The sequence below is a fragment of the Peromyscus leucopus genome, chromosome X (assembly GCF_004664715.2).
Source record: "Peromyscus leucopus breed LL Stock chromosome X, UCI_PerLeu_2.1, whole genome shotgun sequence".
Lineage (NCBI taxonomy): Eukaryota > Metazoa > Chordata > Mammalia > Rodentia > Cricetidae > Peromyscus > Peromyscus leucopus.
Genome location: NC_051083.1, coordinates 117,915,065 through 117,937,721, shown reverse-complemented (window position 1 = coordinate 117,937,721; position 22,657 = coordinate 117,915,065). Strand labels below are relative to the sequence as shown.

Genomic DNA, 22,657 nt, shown 5'->3' with positions numbered 1-22,657 from the left:
GCCACCTACCAAGGATCTCTTCAAATCAGCCAGTAGAGCCCAGGAATTGATGGAAACATTTGCTAGGTTAGAGGGGTGTTGGTGCCCACACAAGCTTTTGAAGGACTAGTGGGTATCAAAAATCATGGTTTGCATCACTATTTCCCAAAAGAAAAGTAAGTTGGGAGAATATAAACAATTTGAGAGATGACACCACCCTACATTGGACCAGGACCTTGGCACCTAAATGCTCCTCTTCATTCTTCTTCAGGTTTCCCAGCCCTTTTGTGCACATTATAGCTCTCCTGCTGGCCAGTTAGGAAGCACAGACTCTTCAGTAGGAGCAATCGGAGGTTGCCCATGTTCCGACGCAGCACATTTCAGAAACAAGTCCCACCTGTTTAGGCCTTCACACAGCAGCTTGTCCTGTCTTCTCAGTTACCAGGATTCATCCCTGAGCCTCCAAGGCTCCCCGACCCCATCCTCACATTAAGGCCCTTCCCTGACTGAGTTCCATGCTCAGTCCCAAGGACGCAATGAAAATTGCTCTCTTCACAGCCACCGGGCACCAGAGCTGTTGTTCAAGTCTCTCTTGGTCCTTTGACCTGTCTTGTCTGGAATTAGCTTTTCTCCCTGTACTCTCCATTAATTCAGCTTTGCCCCTAGCTGCTCTTCTACTAGCCGCTGCTTTTGGCTAAATGGCTCTCTTTCCCGAAGTTTCTCCCACCCACTCCCACCAGATTCTGTGTTCTCCATCCTTAAGTAGTCCTCAGACTCCTGTCATCTGCTGCTGCCACGCCATACCTTGGTCTGATCATTTCCTTCACAGCGTCCTCATAGGGCAAATTCCTAGTTCTAGTCCCTAACCTCCCTACCGCCACCCCACCCCAGCCCAGCATGGGTCCTCTGCCCACCAGCCATTTGTAATGGATCCTTGGAGTGGCCTAAGTCTACACTGCATGGTTTAACTCCAGTACACAGAGAACCCGAGAGAGAGTCTTCGGTGAACATGTGTGCATGTGTACTTATTCTGCCTAGCTAGCTGAATTCTGATACTTGTCAGTGGCTGTATTTTACAACTTGTTTTAGATTTTTTTAAAAAAAAAAAATATGGAAGCCAGGCAGGGTGGTTCTCAGCAGACAAAGGCAGATGGATCTCTGTGAGTTTGAGGCCAGCTTGGTCTCCATACCAAGTAGCAGGCCAGTCAGGGCTACACAGTAAGTCCCTGTCTCAAAAATTGTATTTTATAAAGAACTCCAAGAATGGAATCTGAAGTTTCTTGGCACACACACACACACACACACACACACACACACACACACACTGATATACTAATTGCCCTGAGCTGATAATCATGTATTTCTATACATGTGTGGAATTATCACACTATACTTCATAAGCATGTAAAATTTAAGAAATAATACAAAATAAAGAATATAAAGTAGAAGACTAAAATCGTGCCAAATTTTAGAATGGGAATAGTTTGAGCGAAGCAGCTAGAACTGGGCTAGAGAGTCTCCTCAGAAGCAGAAAGAATGTATCCAAGGGCTCTTTTCAACACTGCTCTGTGTTCACCCTCGAAGAAGAAACAAGAGTACCAGAACCTTCCAAGTTGGACTTTCTGGGGAGGAAAACTATCCCAGTTCATAAAAACAAGAACTATGTTTGCAGTTGCTTTTTTCCTCCATAAAGCTTGCCTCTTTTTATAGCTTGGAGGTTAGAATGCGAGAAGGAAAGAACAACCTAGATTTCCAATCCCTAACACTTCTCTACCTTGCCTGCCTCATCGACACCTAGCATGTCTCATAAATAACCTGAGGTGGACTAAGAGCCTTGGCAGGGACCGCGCAGACAAGCCCTCAAGTGAAGGGAGAGAGAAAAGGAAACCCGGAAGCATCTTGGGCCCCACCACATCACCACTACCCCTCAACTGCTTCTTTTTCTCTCTTGGTGATTGAACCTAGTACCTCCTGCATGTGAGCAAGCTCTCCACCAGTGAGTATCCCCAGCCTTCGTTCCCAGTAGCTGGGGTTGCAGGCCTGTGCCCCTAGGCCTGGCCTTCTCAGCTAATTTCTGTACTAGTCCTGGAACTCTCTTTCAATGAAATGGTTTGGGCAGCAAACTGAGCTATTTAAAGGCCCCTGCCCATAAGTAAGTGTAGAGCACTTGCCTAGCATGCATGAGGTTGAGGGTTCCAACCACAGAAAACAACATAAAGTAAAATAATAAAGTAAGACTACCCACTCCTGAAGCATCTATGAGGGGAGAGCTCATGAATGTGTGCTATCTGTCGGGAGAGGACCTGCTGGGGAGGCCACTGATCCAACTTTGAGTTCTCATCCCTTCTTGAGGTGTGGCCTGCTTGGCCAAGCCATCTAAAGTTGCTGGGCCTCTGTTTCTTCTCTCCCGTCGGGTAGCAACAGGGTCTACCTCTGAACACTGTGCAGATTAACTGAGACAAGGCTCATGAAACTGTCCTAAGGGACTTGGGTATTGATGTTTCATTAGTATCAACTGAGCAAAAGAGGAGGACACGAGACATGATAACCTTGGATTCCTCTGAAACGAAGGGGCTTTCGCAGCCCAACCCAAGGGCTGCCTTATGGCCCCTCAGGTTTAACAGCTGGGACTTTGTTTTCCAACCCAGAGGTGTGCTGTCCTGCCACCTGGCTGACCTCCCTGCAATACTGAAGGGCTTTTCTGGAAGAGGCTAGCCTTCTATTTGCCCCCAAATGGAGCCTGCTCTTGTATTTGCTCACAGTGAATTTGAAAATATAGAAGATGATGAGCTTGTTTACGAAATAAATATGTGTGTTTGGATCCATTTGTCATCTCCCTCACAGATGCCTTCCCCCCCCCCCATGCTGAGGGCTTCAAAAGCGCAATGGACTGTGGGATAGGAAAATGCAAGTTATTGGTCTTCTTGGACTCACAAATTATTTACAGAGCACAGGATTTACAGTCAGGAAGGATTTTTTTTTCACAGAATCCGGCAAATCCTAGATGCTCTCTATGTATACAAACCTCCTTTCCAACAGTTATGAAAGGACATTTTAAACTTTAAATGAGAGCCCTGTTCACGGGACATTCTCTGCACTAAATTCCAATCAAAGCATCACATTGAGAGCAAGGAGATCACTTGGAATCACCACCCTTGGGTGGCAACTTTTCCCCAGCCATGCTGTGACTCAGGAAATAGGCAAGGGCCCGTCTTTGTATCCATGGTTCACTCTCTCAATTCTTTGTATGTCTGAAAACCAGGCATAACTTGTAACAGATACCAGCGGGTAGAATTCTACCCAGGCTCGGATCAGCTTGGATGGTTCCATACAGAAGTTTAGATTTCAACTCTGCCCTCCATAGAAGTCATCCCACAGCTGTTCCCCAGCAGCTGCCTAACCAACTGCCATCAGGCCAAAATTACCCCCACCTCAAGGTCTCCACCTCAGGACATGATAAACACACTCCCTGGGGCTCCTTCTCTGGCCTGTGAACTGCAATTACCCACGTTGGAAGTCAGCTCTGGTCTTCACCCATATTTTTTATTTTAACAACAAAAGGGCAGCTTTCAGATATCCCTCACTCTCTGCACATGTGGAATGAGATAAAACAGAAAAGTTTGCTGAGTCAGATCCCCAGAACTAGATCCAGCCAGAAATGATGTGAATGTGGAACCAATCAAGAAGTTACATGTGTTACAAAGGTCTAGCTTAATGATTCTCTTTAAAAATCGTTTTTAAAGTTTCCAACTGCAGCATGAAGAGTGGAATTCTCGCCCTCTATTACCAGTTCCTTGTTTTTATTTGGAGAGAGGATGTTTTGCAGAATTTGTGGGTAACGGGGGATTGGGGTGAAACTGAGGTTAGGAATTCAGAGGGAACAAGAGGTAAAGAATGAGGCCATTGCTCCTGTGTTGAGAGGTCACCACACAGGCAATTAATTACATGTATATTAATATTCCAGCAATGCAGTATGAAAATCAGCAGCATATCCAACAAAATATTTAACAGCTAGGGAAAGTCAAGCTCATCTTCTGTCTATGTGGCCCTAACTGGTACTTTTCTAGAAGGAAAACTTATTTGAAAAAAAAATGTCAGAACAGAAGTGGTACTTGTGAGGGGCATGGAGAAAGCCATAGCAGAGAAGGTTGGAAACTGTCACCCATGAAGAGCATAATCCCCGGCCTCAGACCCTCTGAAGGTTAGCATGCCGATCCAGTGCTCATGTTCACCCACCTGCGTGCCCAGGTGTCTTCGCTTGTTTGTGTTCACAGCAAAACCTGGTAGTCATATTTCTCTCGTGTGCTACATGAAAAATGGAAGTAGAATAATGGACCCATTGTATGGCCCCTGCAGCTTGGTGTCACAAGAGGGGCATCTCAGAATGATGGATGGGATTATATCTGGATAGCCATTGAGGAGCTTTCTAAGGCCAACAGTAGAATGAAGCTCTGTTTAGGGCCCGCAGCTGAAAAGTTCAGGTGTTCTGAACCCAAAGGAGGAGCCCCTAAGCTTCTATGTTGTTAGCTTGAATGGGACTTCTCAGTTGTTGCTTGTGACTCTGGTAAAAGGGAAAGAGAGACTTGGGGCTGGCTGCAGTCATAGCTAGGGAAGGCCCCTAAGATAGAGAGGTGTCATGGAGGGGCTGTGAGGGAATGTTTGCCGTGGTGTCAAACTCTCTTCCCGGATGCCTGCCCGCCCGCCGTCTGTCTTCTATTTTTTTTTTCTTTCACTTGTACATACATTCCTGTAGTATTTACCGAACACCTATTTCAGGCCTGAGCCAGGGCAGGAGTATACAGAAGGCATTTGTTTTCTCCTCTCCCTCTCAATGGCTCTTCTCTCCTCCTCTCTCTCCCCATAATTCAGTGGTAACAGGGCTGGATGAAGGAATAGTCAAAATTTGTCCCTGTAGGAGACATCTGCGCCAGGAATTTCCAGCAACCCCCAAGGAGAGTGGCAGATTGATGAGACTCTGTTTGCACTAACTAGGGAGTGGAAGGAGGTAGGAGTAGGTGGAGACCTGCAGCCAACAGTCTGCCTGAGGCCACTCTATAACTCCCATTGATAGGCCCCTTGGTCTGTGCCAGACCCTGTACATACTGCTTCTCATACCTCATTCAATCTTCCAGTCCTTTGAGGTCACTATTATGATAACACCCTTTTTTATACGAGGAAATTAAAGCCAGGAGTTGGAAGGGACAGGGTCACATAGGACGTGGCAGAGCCCCCACTCAAGGACACATGCTCAGTGTGTCCTATATTCTTTGGCTTTGGTTTTAAGTTTTTGAACAGTCTTCTTATGTAGCTCAAGGTGACCTGGAATTCACTATGTGGGCTGGGCTAGCCTCAGACTTCGTGCCCAGCCTCTCTGAATGCTGAAATTACAGGCATGCACCCCACCCAGCCAGTTCAAATTTGTATTTACTTAGTGTTTATTTTCTTGGAGCCTGGGGCACATGTTAGGGTAGCACTGTACCATGGGGCTATATGCCTAGACACTGAGGTTTTGAAAATGCCCAGGCATGGACAAAGATAGTTTAGTACCTAAGTGACTTCAGTGTGGCAGGATGATCTTGGAATGCAGCTACATTGGTTTTTTAATAGATGTATAGCCTTGGGTGGTATTTACTAAGCATCACCATCTTCCTGTGTACTTAAAATAACAAATTGTGCTTATAACATGGTTTAAAAAAACCCACAGGTCTACAGTCTCCCACAAGCAAAATCCCCCAAAGAGAGCCTAAAAAGAGAACTCCTCCCCGGAGATCCATTACATTTCATAAATGATAACGAGGTGGCCCTTTTTGAAGTGTTGTGGATTCCTCTGGCAAATCCGATTGCCTCTATTTTTTATTCAGATTTTACTCACTCATTCTGTAACACAACCATCACCAAAGAGCCAGGGCAGCTGCCATTCTGTGCCAAGAGATTGCCTTGCCATTTTCCAGGTGTGTAAAAAACAAGGAGTGTCAGTTACCTCCACATCTCCTATCTGGGGTCATACCCTGTGAGAACTTACTCTATTTCAGCTTCCACTTCCAGGCAGTCAGGGGGAAAATGGAGTGTGAGCAACTCATAGAACAAGCACCTGCTTCAGTCACTGCCTCAGCGTGGGCACACTAATCCCCGGCTTTGCAAGAGGTCTGCCTTCCATGCAGCCGAGCCAGGCTCTTCTAATGGGCCAGCCCTTCTGGTTTTAATACCCGAGGCTTGATGTCTAACAGGTGGGGGCCACAGTTGTTCTGCTCTTAGTAGGAGCCGAGTTCACGGCTCAAACAATATAAGATTCTTCATAAAGAGCCTGTGAAAGCACAAGATGGTATTAGCGGGGGAGCGCAGCTCAGGTTCCCTCGCCAACACTCCAGGCTAGTGATGTGGACCAGGAAGGAAGAATTTCCCAACTTTGCTGCTTCCTTCGTCCTGGAAAAATTAAATGACTGTCTGTCTGTCTATCTAAATCTCTCTCTCTCTCTCTCTCTCTCTCTCTCTCTCTCTCTCTCTCTCTCTCTCTTTCTCTGTGTGTGTGTGTGTGTGTGTGTCTGTCTGTCTGTCTGTCTGTCTGCCTGCCTGCCTATGAGCATTACGTTTGTGAAAATCTCAGTGAGATCAGAACACAGGAGCTGCCTAGCTCTGGGTATGTAGAACCAGGCACGCATGAGGAGGGCCCCCACCGACTCAGCCAGTTGGCTGTTGAGGCTCCTCCCCTCCCTCCCTTTCAAGCACTCTCTGCAGTGATACAGCCACCTGGGCTTGGTAAGTGAAGTCGGGAATTCTTTGTAAAGATACGATGACATCGGAAAGAGACGTGCTCCCTGCCTCGGGGTGTAATAGGGACTATGTGATGGTCTGGTTCCATGTGAAATTTAAGGTTTTGAGACTGTGTGGCAACTCTTTGCATCAGGAAGGGTTGTTGGGTGAATGGACAGGCAGATTCAGAGGTGCCATATCTGGTGGCTTTGTGTAGAAGCCCACATGGGTTTCCTTTACCAACGTAGGATTGAAGCGGGGCTTGGGAGATGGCTCAGTTGGTGAAGTCGTTGGCATACAAGCTTGAGGAACTAAATTCAGATCAACAGTGTGCCTATCATTCCAGTGCTGTAGTGATAGAGATAGCCAGGTCCCTGGAGCTTGCTAGACAGCCAAGCTAGCCAAATCAGGAGGTTCAGGTTCAGTGAGAGGCCCCATCTCAAAAAATAAGATGGTTGTCTATTGAGGAAGACTCAAGGAGGTCTTTGACCTCCACATACATGAGCACATGTATACACACACACACACACACACACACACACACACACACACACACTAAAAATGGGGTTGGGAAGGCCTGAATATCCCACAAGTCCCCAGGTTCATTATGTTCTAAGTATACATGGATCATGGAACAAATATGTTCTGTTGAAATAGGGAATGGCTTTTTTCTCTCAATTTATCAATATGAGGAATGATAAAATATAAAGTGACCTAGAGTTGTCTGCTCTAAGTACCTTTGAGTGTCTGCCTCTCCGTTATTGCCTTTGCCTTCTCTTCTTCTGCTTAAAAAGTTATTAGCTTCCCATCACCTTGGGCCCTGGTACCCATAAACTACCTAGAACTCTCTTTCTCTCCTGTTTATTCTTTTCTTTTGAGATATGGTCTCACTATGCAACCTTGACCAGCCTCGAACTCACAGAGATCCGCCTGCCTCTGCCTCCCGAGTACTGGGATTAAAGGCGTGCGCCACCTCTTTCCGGTTTTGTTTGGCTTTCTTTTCTTTTGTTTTGTGTTTGAACACTCTGCCTATGTTAGCATGCACTAGAAAGAGAACTATGGAGGGTCCGGGAGCTTGCACATTCTTCTCATCTTGTCCTTGCCACTTCTTAGCTTTGTATCTTTAGCGAGTTTCCTTGCATGGCAGCCCTCAGTGTCTTCTCGAAAACGAGCCTGGTAGTCACAATAGTACGTATCACACAGGGTTACCATGGAGAGTCTGGAAGACTGCACATGGGGAGCTCGGTGCCTCAACAAGTGTTCCTTTTCCTCCTCCCTTCTGCAGTGGAATCTGTTTCTGTCTCTGAGGACCAGGCTTGTATAATGTTGGACCCAGTTTCTGTCTTTGTACATCCCTTAGTATTAAAACCAGAAAACTTTCTAAATTATGTATACAGGCAAGTGGAAAAGTCCTTTACCTCTAAACACGACAAAATAGTCACGTTTCCGAATCCCCCAATGGCCTGTCTACCACAAAGTCCCTTTAGCTCTTGCACGGCTAGGATGCTGTAACATGGTGGAAGGTAAGCATGTTAAAAATTAAACAGCACCCTCCCCCATCTCCTTAAATCCAATGCACATGTGGTGGGGTAGATTTAAGAGCTAGTGACTTGGCATGAGGAACTGCTGAGTTTGGTGGGAAGAAAGAGGGTTCATAAATAACTGCTCAGTGCTCTTGGAATTTGAAGATCATTTGTTCTTCTGGGGAGGGACATCCTCTCACGAATGAGCGCCTCCTTTGCTGTCCAGAGTCTCATCAACTGTACTATCCATTCTCAAGTATCTGTTTTCGAGGAAGTGAGATTCAGCTTTCGAGGAAGGTGCAACCTATACTCACCTGGGCCTGCCCTGGCTGGCCTGTAAGAAAGAGCTCACAAGAATGCCTAACAATATGCTTCCTTGTGTGGTTTTTTTTTTTTCTTCAAAACTCAATCTTGCTAGAAAGCCTTACTTTTGCCTCTCAATGCCTGTGCCATCTCAGAGGTTTTCTCAACCTTCCACTGTGATAGGAAGTTGCTTCCAGAGGCCCTCTGCGGCTCGCTTTGCTCGGCTTGCATACTAATTCTGCTCACTCTCCTAACCAACTCAGCCATAAGACACTAAGGTAGACTTCCCCATGTATCTTAGAGCAGTAGTCCACAGTTCAGACTACTTCAGGACTCCCTTCATATCACAGTGATTAACTCATCATGATGTCCTGTGACTGCAGATTCACTGTGAAGGGGGAGAGACATCAACAGGCTGCTGGAAAGGCCTGAGGCCCAAATTCAGTTTGGCAGCCATGGTCCCGAAAAGCCAAGGTTTTCTGCCCTTCTGGGCCCCTATTTCCATAGCATTAGCATGTGGTGTCTGCCTTTGGGGACCTTACAAGACAGCTGCAAGCATTAAGAGGGATAAGAAGACACAGTATGCTGTGTTAGCAGAGGGAGAGCGCTAGTCAAAGAAAAAAAATATCCAAATGAAGCAAAAATGCGATGGTCTTGAGAGTTGTTGCCATATGTAACCCATATATGATCAAACAAGCTTTTTATGAACTCTCCGGATTCTGCAATTGCTTAAAGCCTTGTAAATGAGCATAAAGGTATTTTTAAAGGTCATTACCATTACTCCGTTCTAAGTTAAATAGAAATGTGTCTTTGAACACTTGTCCTATTGCTATCCCACGGCCTGAGTGACCTTCTAGTTCCAAGGAGCAGAGGAGTGAGCCCTAACATTTCAATCCAGCATAAGAGCCTTGTAAAGACAAGCCTTACTTAGCACAAGGCTCTCAAAGACCACACAGTTTAGAAAGGCTGTCTCAAGTCCCTGTCCTCCCAGGCATGGTAGCACCAACCCAACTAATGGAGAGAAAAAAGGTTGCAGGTTAAATATAGGCAAGACTTCTTGTTCTCAATAAAAACATAAGTAAAAGGTGGACTTCTCCATGTATGGTGGCACTAGTCTGTAATTTCAGCTACTTGGGAGGCTGAGGGAGAAGACTCACAAGCCCAAAGCCAGCTTGGGCTACAGAATGAGTTCCACGTCATCCTAGGCAGCTTAACAAGATTCTTTCTCAAAATAAGAAGTGAAATGAAGGCTTAGGGGCTGGAGAGATGACCCAGTGGATGATAAAGTCCTTGATACATAAGCTCAAGCACCAGAGCTGAGATCCCCAGCACCCACTAAAAAAAATGGGGCAAGCCTGGTGGCCCACCTCTAATGCCAACACTCCAGAGGCAGAGACACTGATTCCTGGAGCAAGTTGGCTGAATTAGTAAACTCCAGGTTCAGCAGAGAGCACTCAGTAAATAAAATAAGAGAGCGATTGAAGAAGACCCTTGACAATGACCTCTGGCCTTCCAAATTGTGAACATACATGAAAACACACAGGCACCCCACACACACACATGTGCAAACACACACACCACACACACTCTCCCTCTCCTCTCCCTCTCCCTCTCTCTCTCTCTCTCTCTCTCTCTCTCTCTCTCTCTCTCTCTCTTCCTCTTTCTCTCTCTGTCTCTCTGTCTCTCTGTCTCTCTCTCTCTCTCTCTCTCTCACACACACACACACACACACACACACACACACACACACTCGGGGAGTAGATTCTGTGATAAAACTGTGCACAGAGGAAATGAATTGCCTCTCCGGCCATCATGACCAGTTGTCATTCGATCTTTACTTGGATACCTATGTAAGAAGCAGAAGACATTTAGCCCTACCTGTGTTTTTAGAGCAGCTCTTTCTCTCTGCTGCTGGTATCCAAGACCAGCACCAGCAGCCCTTATGACAGATTTCTTTCTGTTTGGCTTCATTTCCTGTTGTCTTGTTAGCTTTTTCATTCAAAATGGAGTTTAAGGTTGGAGGAAGTTACGAAACCCGACATTTATAGTTGGGAGCTATTTTCTCAGGAAAGGGACATGTATGTCTGTTCAATATCTGGAAAAGGTGTATTTATTGGTTTGCTGGGACTGATGTACATAGTACTCCAAACTTGAGACACAGAACTTTATTGTCTCTCAGTTGTGGAGGCTAGAAGCTCGAGACCGAGGTATGAGTAGGGCCACACTGTCTTGACGGCTCTGGGTGGGGTGGGGGTGGGGGGCTCAGCTGTGTAGTTCTGGTACTTGCCAACAATCCCTGGATTGCAGATGCATCATTCATTCCAGGCATGTGGCCATCTCCCTGTGTGTCTTCATGTTATCTTTTCTCTGCCCATGTCTGTCTCTACTCAGATTTCTCCTTTTAATAAGAACATCATCAGTCATATTGGATTAGAGCCCACCATACTGATCTCATTTTAACTTCCTTGCCTCTATAGAGACCAGGTTTCCAAATAAGGTCTCATTCTGAGACACTCAGTTAAGATTTAGACATATCTTTTGGAGAGGAATTCGATTGAGCCCATATACATTTGTAGATGAGGGATGTGGATGTAAAGACTCCCCTTGAAAAAAAAATTCCAAATAAAAGACTTTTTTGCCTTTGGTGAGGAGAAGATTATCAAGGAGCAGAGTATTTACCCCTTTTGATATTCATAAAATAATATTGTATATTATATGTGTACCTATATTATCAGATATAATACTACAATAAAGGATCATTTCATATATTTTATTTTATTTTATTGAGGCAGTGTTTCATTCTGTAGTCCTGGCTGGCCTGAAATTTATTATGTAGCCCAGGCTGTCCTCAAACACACAGAAATCAGCCTGACTCTTCCTCCAAAGTGCTGTGATTAAAGGTATTAGCCATCTTGTACTTATTTTTAACAAATACATTTTATATTTATTTTTAGTGTGTATATTCTATAGCATATATAATGAACACAGTTTCAACCTATTGTGTATACATATGTGCTTGCAAAACCTGAGATTGACCACAGGGGAACTTTGGGAAGAGGAGACAGCCCATTTAGCTTCTGGTTTCCCAGGACCTCTGAAGTATTCTGGTCTCTCCCTCTATGCTTAGATCTGGGGTGAATGTGTCCATCTGCTTTCAGAAGGAACAGTGTGGAGCCTGTGGCAATGGTTCCTTCTTTAGCTTAGAGAATTTCTAAGTGACCTCAGAGCCCTACCCATTTGCTTGAGTAACCCCAATGAGTGCAGCCAGACCCTCCCAAGCACCCATCATTCTTCAGTACCCCATGAACCTGAAGCTTCTGGTTCTCATTATACTCTGTCTCTCAACTGCCAAGACAGTCTGGGTTGGGCCTGAGAATTTCTTCTTTCCTCCTGTGTAAGAGCCAAACCAAGGAATACTTCTTTGTCCTCTTTAGAGGTTGATTCATCACAGGCAGTTGGGGAAAGGAGTGTTGCTTCCATTTGGGACAGTGAACAATGGGACCATTAGGCTAGGAATATATAAAGTCCTTGTCATCAGCAAGCTGAGCAGGAAAGCCAATGAGCAGGCCGGGACCCTTGACAGGGCCCTAGGCTCTCAATCTACAAAGGCTTTCTCACTATTGCAGGCCTTGAAATGAAATATTAGAAAAGGTGTGGGGAAGGTAGCCCATAACTAGATTCAGGTCCTTAAGGTTTAGACAAGGAGGCAGAGGAACATATGATGATTTCATATCCAATGTGTGCATACATGTTCGTGTATATGTGTGGATGTGTACAAGTGTGTGCACATGCATGTAAGTGTGTTGAAGGCAGAGGCCAATGTTGGGCGTCTTCCTTGATTGCTCTCTAACTGATTTTTTAAGTCAGAGTCTCACTGAACCTGGAGTTTTTGGATTCATTTAAGCTGCCTGGCCAGTGAGCTCCTGGGAGATTCCTACCTCCAACTCCCCACCCCCCCACCCCCCCACCCCCGTGCCTCTCTAGAGCTGGAATTACCAACACATACACACACACACACACACACACACACACACACACACACACACACACACACTGTGCCTGCCTTTTTTACATAGGTTCAGGGGATCAAACTCAGGTCCTCACACTTGCAAAACAAGCACTTTATCTACTGATCAGATACTTCAGTGTGCACCTTAAAGAGTTTACAAAGACTGGAGAGATGGCTCAGTGGTTAAGAGCACTGACTGCTCTTCCAGAGGACCCGGGTTCAATTCCCAGCACCCACACAGTGGCTCAAGACTGTGTCTCTCCTTCCACAGGATCCAACCCTTCTTATGGCCTCTGTGGGCTGAGGCATACATATGGTACACAGACATACATATAAGTAAAACGCTCAAACAAATAAAATAAAATTTTAAGTTAGAAAAGTTTATAATTAAGGAATGAAAGGAAGTAGTAGGGATCAGGAATTAAGGAATGAAAAGAAGTAGTAGGGATCAGACTCACATGGGAAAGAGATTTGAGGCTTTCTTTCATTTGAAGGGTGCATGTGTATGTATGTATATATGTATGTATGTATGTATGTGTGCCCATGTACCCATGCAGATATATACATAAATGCTTTTCTTTTCTCACCAAGTCCCAGCCATGGCCCAAAGCTTCTTTACTTTCTGTAATAAACACACACACACCTCCCAAATTGTAGGCTCCCTAAAATTGACTGACAACCTCACTATCAAAAGAACCTTTCTTCTGAACTTTTTCTACCTCTCAGGAGCCAAGAGATGGCAAGCGGTCCCAGTCAGGATACATATACTTATACCACGTGGCTACATTCTGGGTAGAGCAGAGACACATGGTAGCTTTGAGTTAGAGAAAGACGCATGCCAGTTAGGTCCATTAAAAATCAACCAGACAGTCTATAAAATCAGCCGTGGTTTGACTTGGACATAGGCCACTCTTAAGAGGCCATATACATGCACCCCGCTTTAAAGGCTCTGTGCCCAAAGCTCCCAGTTTTGAAAGGGAAGAGGGACTGTGCCTGGCTGGGTTTTGGAAGCTGTCTACAGCCCTTGCTTCTTGACACAAGTGTATCAAGGAGGTGGTGAAGCCCTGGGTAGAGCATCTGATCCAATTCTCTGCCCTCCCCAGGGTAATGCCCTGAAATCATCTCGAGCAAATGGACCTTTATTTTGTTTGAGGAGCCTGGTAAAGCCTACTAAAGGGTTGAATGTGTGGTCTGGGCTGCTGTGGAGTTGAGAGCTGTGCGCAGACACCAACCTACCTTGTCTTTTTAAAACGAGAAGGGACTCTGGAGCTTTGTGGCAAATGGTGTCGGGTTTTTTTTTTGGAGGGGGGATTAATCTGAAATAAATGATTAAATTAAAGCATAAACTGAATTAGAGGCAGGCATGTGGGATTTTCCTTCCATTTTTATGGAAAGTATGAAATACATCCCTTTGTTCAACTTTAAAATTAAACTTAGATTCTCTCTGCAGAAGGAAAGAGGTTCCCAGAACCTGAAATTTTCAGTTTCCCCTTGTGTATGGCTTTGTGTGTTTATTTTTTAAATTTTTGTGTGCAGCTAAGGCATGGTTCCCCATTGTTTTGTAGCCTTATTGTGGTTTGATTTCACATTGGACTACTTACCTTTTAGTAACTGAATTCCCAGCCCAATGAAAAGTTCTCTCTTACAAGGAGCCCAGGCTCCTATTTATTTCACAACCTTTATTTGTGTATGAGATGAACCATGACATTTAAACTATGCCTGATAGCTTAACAGATTATAAGAACAAAACCAGATGGCCCAAACAAAAATAATGCTTTGATTGCTTTCAAATTCAACGTCAAAAATTAAAAACAGCTTTCAAAAAGCCTTGACATTTTTTTTTTCCAGAAATGACTTTGAGTCATATATGTATACATGGACCTCCTGACCTCAAATTAGAAGTATATAAAACAAAAATTTAACAATGGCTAGTTAGGAGTATTTGCCTCTTTTATCTTTCCTGTAGCTCCATTTTCTCCCTGCAGTTCCTTTTAGAATAAAACTGTATATGTGTATATATTTAATGGCTGCTTTTTACTTTAATTTGAATGGCGCCTTTTTAAAGGATCCAGTCGAGGTGTTTTCAAACCTCTCTGAAGAAAATGGACTTTGTTAAGCGTTAGCAGTTCATAATTCTTCCACAGAAAACGGTGAATAATGCGCAGTTACTTTAACGCCCTGTTTCACAAGGTTCCAAAACAGAACCGGTCCCAGGGTCTTTAGTGCAAATGCAAGTTCCATAAAAGCAATTATTTCATTTTCTAGCTCAGTTTAGTGTACCTTCAGCATCGTTAGTATTAATCACCAGTCTTACTCTCTTTGAGCACAATTAGCCAACTAATTCTTTAAAACTGGACTGTGAAAGAACATTGATTTTTCTCCACCCTTGAGATGGTGTACAGGGCAAAGTTAGACTGTGACTGCCTGAACTGCTAAACTATTGAGCTTTCAGAGCATGCAAATGCCTTTCCCTCTGTCTGTCTGTCTCCCTCCCTCTCCCTCCCTCCCTCCCTCCCTCCCTCTCTCTCCCCCCTCCTTGTTGTGTAGAAGACTCTTTCTTCTGACTCTAATTCCTTTTTCTTCCAATAAGCTGCAGAAGAATGAGCAAACTTTGTTGCAAATCAAAGCTCTGACAGTTCTATTTCCCTGAGCTAATTGCATGTTCTTTCGGAGTTTCCTTTTCCTCTCTGTTTCCCTTTGTTTTGACAACAAGAATCTGGGAAAACAATATACAAATGATCACTTTGCTGTCACGAGTATACTGAATTTTAAAAATAAATGAACTGTCGAACCAGAAAGCTTCCAGGAGCTTATGGAGTGAGCTCTTTCTCCAAACTGTTCCAAAAACAGATGTGGAAATGTTTAGCTAATGCCCCTCCCTGTTCTCCATGCTGAATTCCTTCGTGTCTCTAAGGACATGAGAGGAGATAGGCAGACAGAATTCCCACCTGCTTTCCAGGAGATTTCGCTTAAACTGCTCACATTGTCCAGTAATGCCACAAAACTGATTTGCACTTGAGTTTTTGTGTCTTTTGAAAAGCTTCCTAATCAAACATGATGGCGCCTGCCTTTAGTCCCAGCACTTGGGAGGCAGAGGCAGGTCCATCTCTGAGTCTGAGGCCAGCCTGCTCTACAGAGTGAGTTCCAAGCCAGCCAGCCCTACATAGTGGTGCTCTGTCTCAAAAAATAAACAAAGCAGTCTGAAATTTAAAAGGCCCTGTATTTTGACCAATATTCCATCTCTTTCCTTTAAGACATAGATTTATGGTAAGAAAAAATGAAATCTGCTCTTAGCAATTTTTAAATAAGGCAGAGCACAATAGAGATAAACTCACCCGAAGTCTACCTCTAGGCTCCACATGCACAGAGAGTCACACATACGTTCTGTAATTGCAGAACCAAGCAACACCCGTATTATTCCAGTCTCAAGGAAGCTCTGCTGCCTTTAACCAATGCCTCATCTTTCCTGCTCACCCCAGGTTCTATTTTTAACTTTTAGAACATTAGTTCTCAACCCTTCTAATGCTGCAACCCCTTAATATGATCTTCATGTTGTGGTGATCCCCAACCATAAAATTATCCATTGCTGCTTCATAGCTGTAAGTTTGCTGCTGTTACGAATGGTAATGTAAATAGCTGATGTGCCGATGGTCTTAGGTGACACTTGTGAAAGTGTCACTCGTCCCCAAAGGGGTCTCGACCCACAGGTTGAGGACCACTGTTTCAGAAGACTATAAAGTGATAGATATAGTAAATAATTTGGGCCAACTATGTCATAATATCACATTATTCCCCATAAATTATTCCAAATAGATAAATATGTCCTTTTCATTCCATGAGGACATTCACAGATTGATAATATTTGAGGAAAAATATTGGCTCTGTACTGAATATGTAGGGACTTTTTGTCATTATTCCCCAACAGTATAACCTAACAACTGTTTTCATAGCACTTACAAGTACCCAGTATTAAAAGCAAGCTAGAGATGAGTTACAGTGTACTGGAGGGTGGGCTACATTGTATGCTGTTTATATAAGAAAGCTGAGCATCTGCAGATTTGGGCATTCCCACAGGCTCCTGGAACCAGCTCTCCATAGATAGTGAGAGACGACTATATCCATTTTATTATTCAAATTCTTGTTCACCACTTTAACTATATGGGTGCTGGGCTTCATAAACAGCATTTTCAGCCATCCCCTGCAGAAATCTGGACATGGTAGCACACATCTGTGATCTCTCACTGCACCCGAAGGTTGCCATTTTGTCTGGTCTGGCTTTCAGCTTGCTCCATGGATTCCCTGGCTCTGCTTCCTGCCCCCTAGGATTAGAGGCAGCTTTTGAATCTGCCTTCTGGAGACCCGGTCCTCAAGCTTGCCATGCAAGCGTTTTACCCACTGAGCCGTCTCCCTCTCACTGATCTCGTGAATTTTTAATGGAAAAGATAAATCAATGATTAGTCCAACTATGGGAGATCTTGGGTAGAGGGAAGGAAAGGAAAGGAAAATTTTTGCTGAAAGTAGTGGGAAATGTATATGCATAAACCACATTTAAGGAAACAGAAAGCTCCTTGTACTCAGTAACTGCAAGGAAAACAAACCTTTTGCATCCAGGTGTTAGAAGAGTTTGCCTGGCTGGTCTGTAGCTGGGTTCAGGACGGTGTGTTCCATAGCTGAGCCCTGTTTGGTTAAACCAATGAATTTCAGTTGACCGCAGAGAAAATCTGCAGTCAAGGCCAAATGGGGTCCCTGTAATCCATACTCTAAAACCTGTTTTCTAAGCCCACCTGCCAGAAGCCGGACGGTAGTTACAAGGTGAGCGCGCCTGTCTTTGTATTTCCCTCCTCCTGGGTCTCCAACTGCCCCTCAGCACTGACGATTTCTGGAGAGTTAAGCTTCAATTCTGTTCACATCCCACATCTTCTGGACTGCTGTGCACTTCCAACTAGAGCTGGAAATACTTCAGCCTCGAACCTACTGTACAGTCTACCACTTCCCTTCTTAGCCATTCAGCTGCCTTCGGCCCCTGTAACCCAAGTCTTCCCTGTCCCTGCTCTAGATCCTACGCTGCCAGCCCATCTCAGTTAGGTGTTAGGAAAGCCAGCTCCTGTGATGAATTCACACTGTTTGGTGAAGGACTTCTAGTCATTCCCTGGCACAAATGAGCGCAGCATGGGTACGCATGCACACCCTTCTCCCTGTCCGCAGCATGGGTATGCATGCACACCCTTCTCCCTGTCTCTGCAAAGAGCAGGCAGCTGGGGAAAGGACGCTGCTGTATTTTTGATGATGTGTCTTCAGCAAAAGGGAGCCAGCCCTAAAATACAGCCTTGAAGTATTGGGCTCCAATTTAGCAAGCTCATTATCAAGTACATTCTGCTCTCCTCCTAATCTCTAGCCTTTCCCTTCTCCCTCGGAGCTATGGGACCTCGAGCATGGTTTGCACTGACTTTCATTAAAGTTTTTTCTAAGGCCGGAGGAATATTGTCACATACATAAGCATCTTTATTTATTGCTTCGATTACATGGGAGTCTGTCACTGGCTCTAAGAAAACTGGAGGGAATGGGTTCTATCTTGTCCAAGTTTGGAGATTTGTACTAAGTGATTGCTGAAACAGTGGCGTCACCAACCCCCTTTTCCAGACTGAATCCGAGCGGTAGAACTTGAAAAATGGGTAGGGAGCAAGAAGATAGCCTGAAATGGCTGCCTGGGGACCAATTCTCTTGTTTCTTGGAGAATGTAGGCATTTGGTAACTTTATTTGGATTATTCATGAGAGAAAGGGAGAGGGGGTATTACATGAAGGATGCCTGGGGAAGGGAGAGGAAATGGATGGCTTAACTCCTGGACCAGAAGAGCCTTCAACTGGAACTTCAGTTTGGGGCTTGAGAACAAAAATGGGATGAAAGAATTGTTTCCTTGACCTATTCCAGAAACTGCCTAATGAGAAGGGTTTTGTTCAGGCAGATGGTCCCAGGTTGTGAGATTGTGCTAAGGAAAGGAGAGGGACACAAGGGGGTAGAACAAAGGGAGGGAGGGATGGGAGAGAAAGCCATTCTAAAATGCACTTAGGACAAGGGCCTTTCTTTAGGCACAGCCAATAAAGCGACAGTAATGGAGTCTCTCTCTCTCTCTCTCTCTCTCTCTCTCTCTCTCTCTCTCTCTCTCTCTCTCCTCCTGCGCGCGCGTGTGTGTGTGTGTGTGTGTGTGTGTGTGTGTGTGTGTGTGTGTGTGCTGCTGCTGCTGCTGCTGCTGCTGCTGCTGTCTCTATTGTTACCCTATGGGGGGAAAATCAGCCAGCCCCAGCAGTGACACTTCAGAATAAAGAAAGAGCAGAACAAAGTCGCCTGTGGCTTCTTTTTACACCCCTGCAACACCACAGAGAGAATGGAGAGTCATTAAGAAGAGAGGAAAGACAGTGGGAGCGAGCATCAGAAACAAAGCACTTGGTCCAAGACAGTGCACCCCTCGAGTGGGCCTCCACACCGCGCTTTGCACTCACGAATTCCACAAATCTGGCAAGAGCAAAAGCAGAGAAAGAGCTGCCTGTTTACAGATGGGAAAAGGGAAGGTCTTAGGGGGGCTTTTTAGCCTGATGCTATGAGTATAGTAGGCACTCAATAAATATTACTCAGAAGATGAGATCACCTATATGGGGAATACTTAGCAGCGAACAAAAGTTAATCCCTACACTTATGCACATGCATTCCCTTCCAAGTTGGAGGCCCTTGCGGTTTTCCACATTTCACGTGAAAGCTGAATTGACCAATATTTGATGACATCCTTCGCTCTCTTTGTTGCCTCGCTCTGCTGTTTCAGACAGTTCTTCTTAGCTTTGTTCTTTTCTCCTGCCACTGTGTCTATTACTCGTTCAAGGGCAAAAAGCAAAAAGAACCCCAAAGCCAGCAAGCACAAATGAATCCGAAGCAAAGAGTTTAGGAGCTAGTTGGTCGATCTAAACATAAAGCATAAACAAAATAAGTTCTTTTAAATATAGGACTTCTTTTAAGTATGCAGTATGCATTTTAAAATGTAAAATTAAGACCAGCATGATTGGAGGGGTATTTTTTTTGGTCTTTTGAGACAGGGTTTCTCTGTGTAGTTTTGGTGCCTGTCCTGGATCTCGTTCTGTAGACCAGGCTGGCCTGGAACTCACAGAGATCCACCTGGCTCTGCCTCCTAAGTGTTGGGATTAAAGGAATGTGCCACCACCGCCCGGCCGGAGGGGTATTTTTTTGAGAGGGGGTCTTGCTCTGTAGCATAAGCTGGCCTTGAACTTGTGGCAATCCTTCTGCCTCTACCTCAGAAGTGTTAGGATTTCAGTGTAAGCCACCACACCTGACTCAGAATGTTGTTTTTGTTTGTTTGTTTGCTTGCTTGCTTGCTTTTGGTTTTATTTTTCTATTTTGAGAAAGTCTCACTATGTAGCTCCAACTGTTTTCTCTCCCCCACCCTTCCCAAAATTTCTCTGATTTGCAACCCATCCCACTGTATCAGAGAATCTTTTGGTCATCATGAGTTACAGCACTGCTGACAGAGTACCGGCTGAATTCTTTTGGTCATATTTTGTTGAGCCATTCAGTCAAATTTCAATATGTGGTTGTCAGGGATAAAATGCAATCTCTCCTTCATTTTTTAAAGCACTTTATATTTCATTATGGGGAGGTGGGTGTTTGCCACAGTGAATGTATGGGAGGGCCGAGAGGGCAGAGGACAGCTTTAAGGAGTCTCTCCTTCCACCATGTGAGTTCCAGGAATTGAACTCAGGTCATCCCGTTTGCCAGCAAGTACCTTTACCCAGTGAATCTCACCAAGCGTCTTCTTCACTTTTAAAATTCAGTTTGTTTGCTAAGAAAGAAGGTCATAAGGAAGGGCTCGTTGGGATAATCTGTGTGAGGACATCACAACCATTCAGGTAGACTAGGTTGCTGGTTTAAATGAAACTTATTTCCCATGCCTGATTTAATTTTTACCATGAAAGCTGTTTGGTTTGGGTTTCATGCTGGCCTTACACAAATGGGATACCAATCCTGATCAGTGCAGATTCTCATGCTACGCAGGAGGGAGGGATACATGTTTTATACCAGAACAGCATGAGAAAGCCACTTAAAGAAGTCATGTGCCACCATTGCAGGCCCATGTAGCTCAGAGGTAGAGCACCATCAAATAAATAAATAAATAAATAAACAAACAAACAAACAAATAAATAAATAAATAAATAAATAAAGTAGACTCCCAAGAAGCCATGTTAGTTATATTTCACATGCAAGTTCCTTCAATGAAATTATAAAATTCACTTCTGCCTCACATGGAAGTTTCCCTCTTCTCTGTGTTCTTGCTTCAAAAACTTATACTTGAACTTGCCGGGCGGTGGTGGCACACGCCTTTAATCCCAGCACTCAGGAGGCAGAGCCAGGCGGATCTCTGTGAGTTCGAGGCCAGCCTGGGCTACCAAGTGAGTTCCAGGAAAAGGCGCAAAGCTACACAGAGAAACCCTGTCTCGAAAAACAAAACAAACAAAAAAAAAAAAAAAAAAAACTTATACTTGAACTTTACATAAGCCATATGGTAACTCGCCTCTTGTATTTTTATGTGTTCTAGAATTCCTTTTTGGACGCCTTCTTGCCTCCTGTGAGTGGTGACCCAACCTACTGCAAGAATGAAACTCTTCAGCTTCCTGGGAGCAATGGTCTTCTTCACCTTCATGGTCTCCAGCTATTCTGAACAAAACCAAGTGAATGTCCTGTGCTCGACAGATTGGTTCATGGTCACGGTTCACCCCTTCCTGCTGAATAATGATGTCTATGTGCATTTTTATGAGGTGCATTTGGGCCTGGGCTGTCCTCCCAACCATGTTTACCCACACTTCTACGAGTTTACCTACCGCGTTACAGAATGTGGCATCCGCATCAAGGCCATCTCTCCAGATGTAGTTATCTACAGCTCTGAGATTCACTATATCTCCAAGGCCACACCTTCTAGATATGTGATCCCCGTGTCATGCGCTGCCCCTCGACGGTCCCCTTGGCTCACTAAGCCCCACTCCGTGAATGCTGCCAACAACAACATGGCTGCGGCCCCGAAGAATGAGACGAGCTACCATGTGTTCAGCTTGCCAGAGCCTAGCCAGGCATCCAACTGCAGCTGCCCACCTTCTGTCTTCAATCAACAGAGCATGTAAGCTCCACATCCCCGAGCAGAGTCTTCGGAGGCCCATCTTGTGTAGTCGTCTGACTCCACTGATATTTCTGGGGACTAATGTGTTCACTCAGATGATATGAGGAAACCCATGTAGTGCCCAGATTTGGAGGCTTTCTGAAAACTCTGTTTCTAGAATTAGTATGTAGCATTTTCTACTGTCAGTCAAATAAGTGCCATTATGGCTTTTTTAGGGGAAATTTGTGAAGGGCCAATTCATATATACCTGATTACAACTTTCTTTTTTTTTACTATTTTTGTATCTTTTAAAAAAAATAAAATAAAATTTGGATGGCATTAAAGTATCAGTTGGATGGTTTTGCTTTATAAACATGTATCTCTTTTTATCTATGGACCAGGAGTTAATGTACGTATTTGGCGACATCAGTGCCTGGGTTTTTCTCTCTAGGATGATTTCCCACCCCTTCAGGTTCCTCTCCAAAGCCTTTCCCAGGAGACTCTCTTCCTCTGGATCCCCACTTCCCGTCTCTGTTTACCACCAACGAGCTTAGCACTAAGTCTCCCTCGTTTGATCTCCAGCTATACCACTTTTTATGTACAGAAAGGATAAGCTGGTTATCTTCAAGTCTCCAGTGATTCTGGGAAGCAGACAAGTCACGTTCCAATGGTCCCAGGCTGGGTTCCCAAGGCTAAGCTGGATCATAAACTTACAGTACTTTGATAAAAAGCCCTCCTACCCCCAACATATAAACTGTCAGAAAGCAGCCTCAAAGTGTGGCTGTCCATTAGCTTTCTCCAAGGCTTGGAGCCACAAGAGGAAGTGAATAAGTCAACAACTATTTATTATGCAGTGAAGTTCCATGCAGACCTGGCTCTGGCTACCAAGGAAATGGGAGTGAGAAGAAAGGGACTCCGAAATTGAGGTCACGTAGCTAGT

General features: G+C 44.6%; 1 protein-coding gene across 3 annotated transcripts in view; it reads left to right on the top strand.

The window, feature by feature from the left end:
- Positions 1–22,061, top strand: part of Plac1 (placenta enriched 1) — a 168,590-nt gene extending 146,529 nt beyond the window's left edge. For all 3 annotated transcript variants that reach the window (XM_037199166.1, XM_028887077.2, XM_037199167.1), the window contains exon 3: positions 21,163–22,061. In XM_037199166.1, coding sequence (XP_037055061.1) covers positions 21,221–21,742 — 522 coding nt within the window. In that variant the 5' untranslated portion in view covers positions 21,163–21,220 and the 3' untranslated portion in view covers positions 21,743–22,061. The remainder of the gene's footprint in view (positions 1–21,162) is intronic.
- Positions 22,062–22,657: the final 596 nt, after the last annotated feature.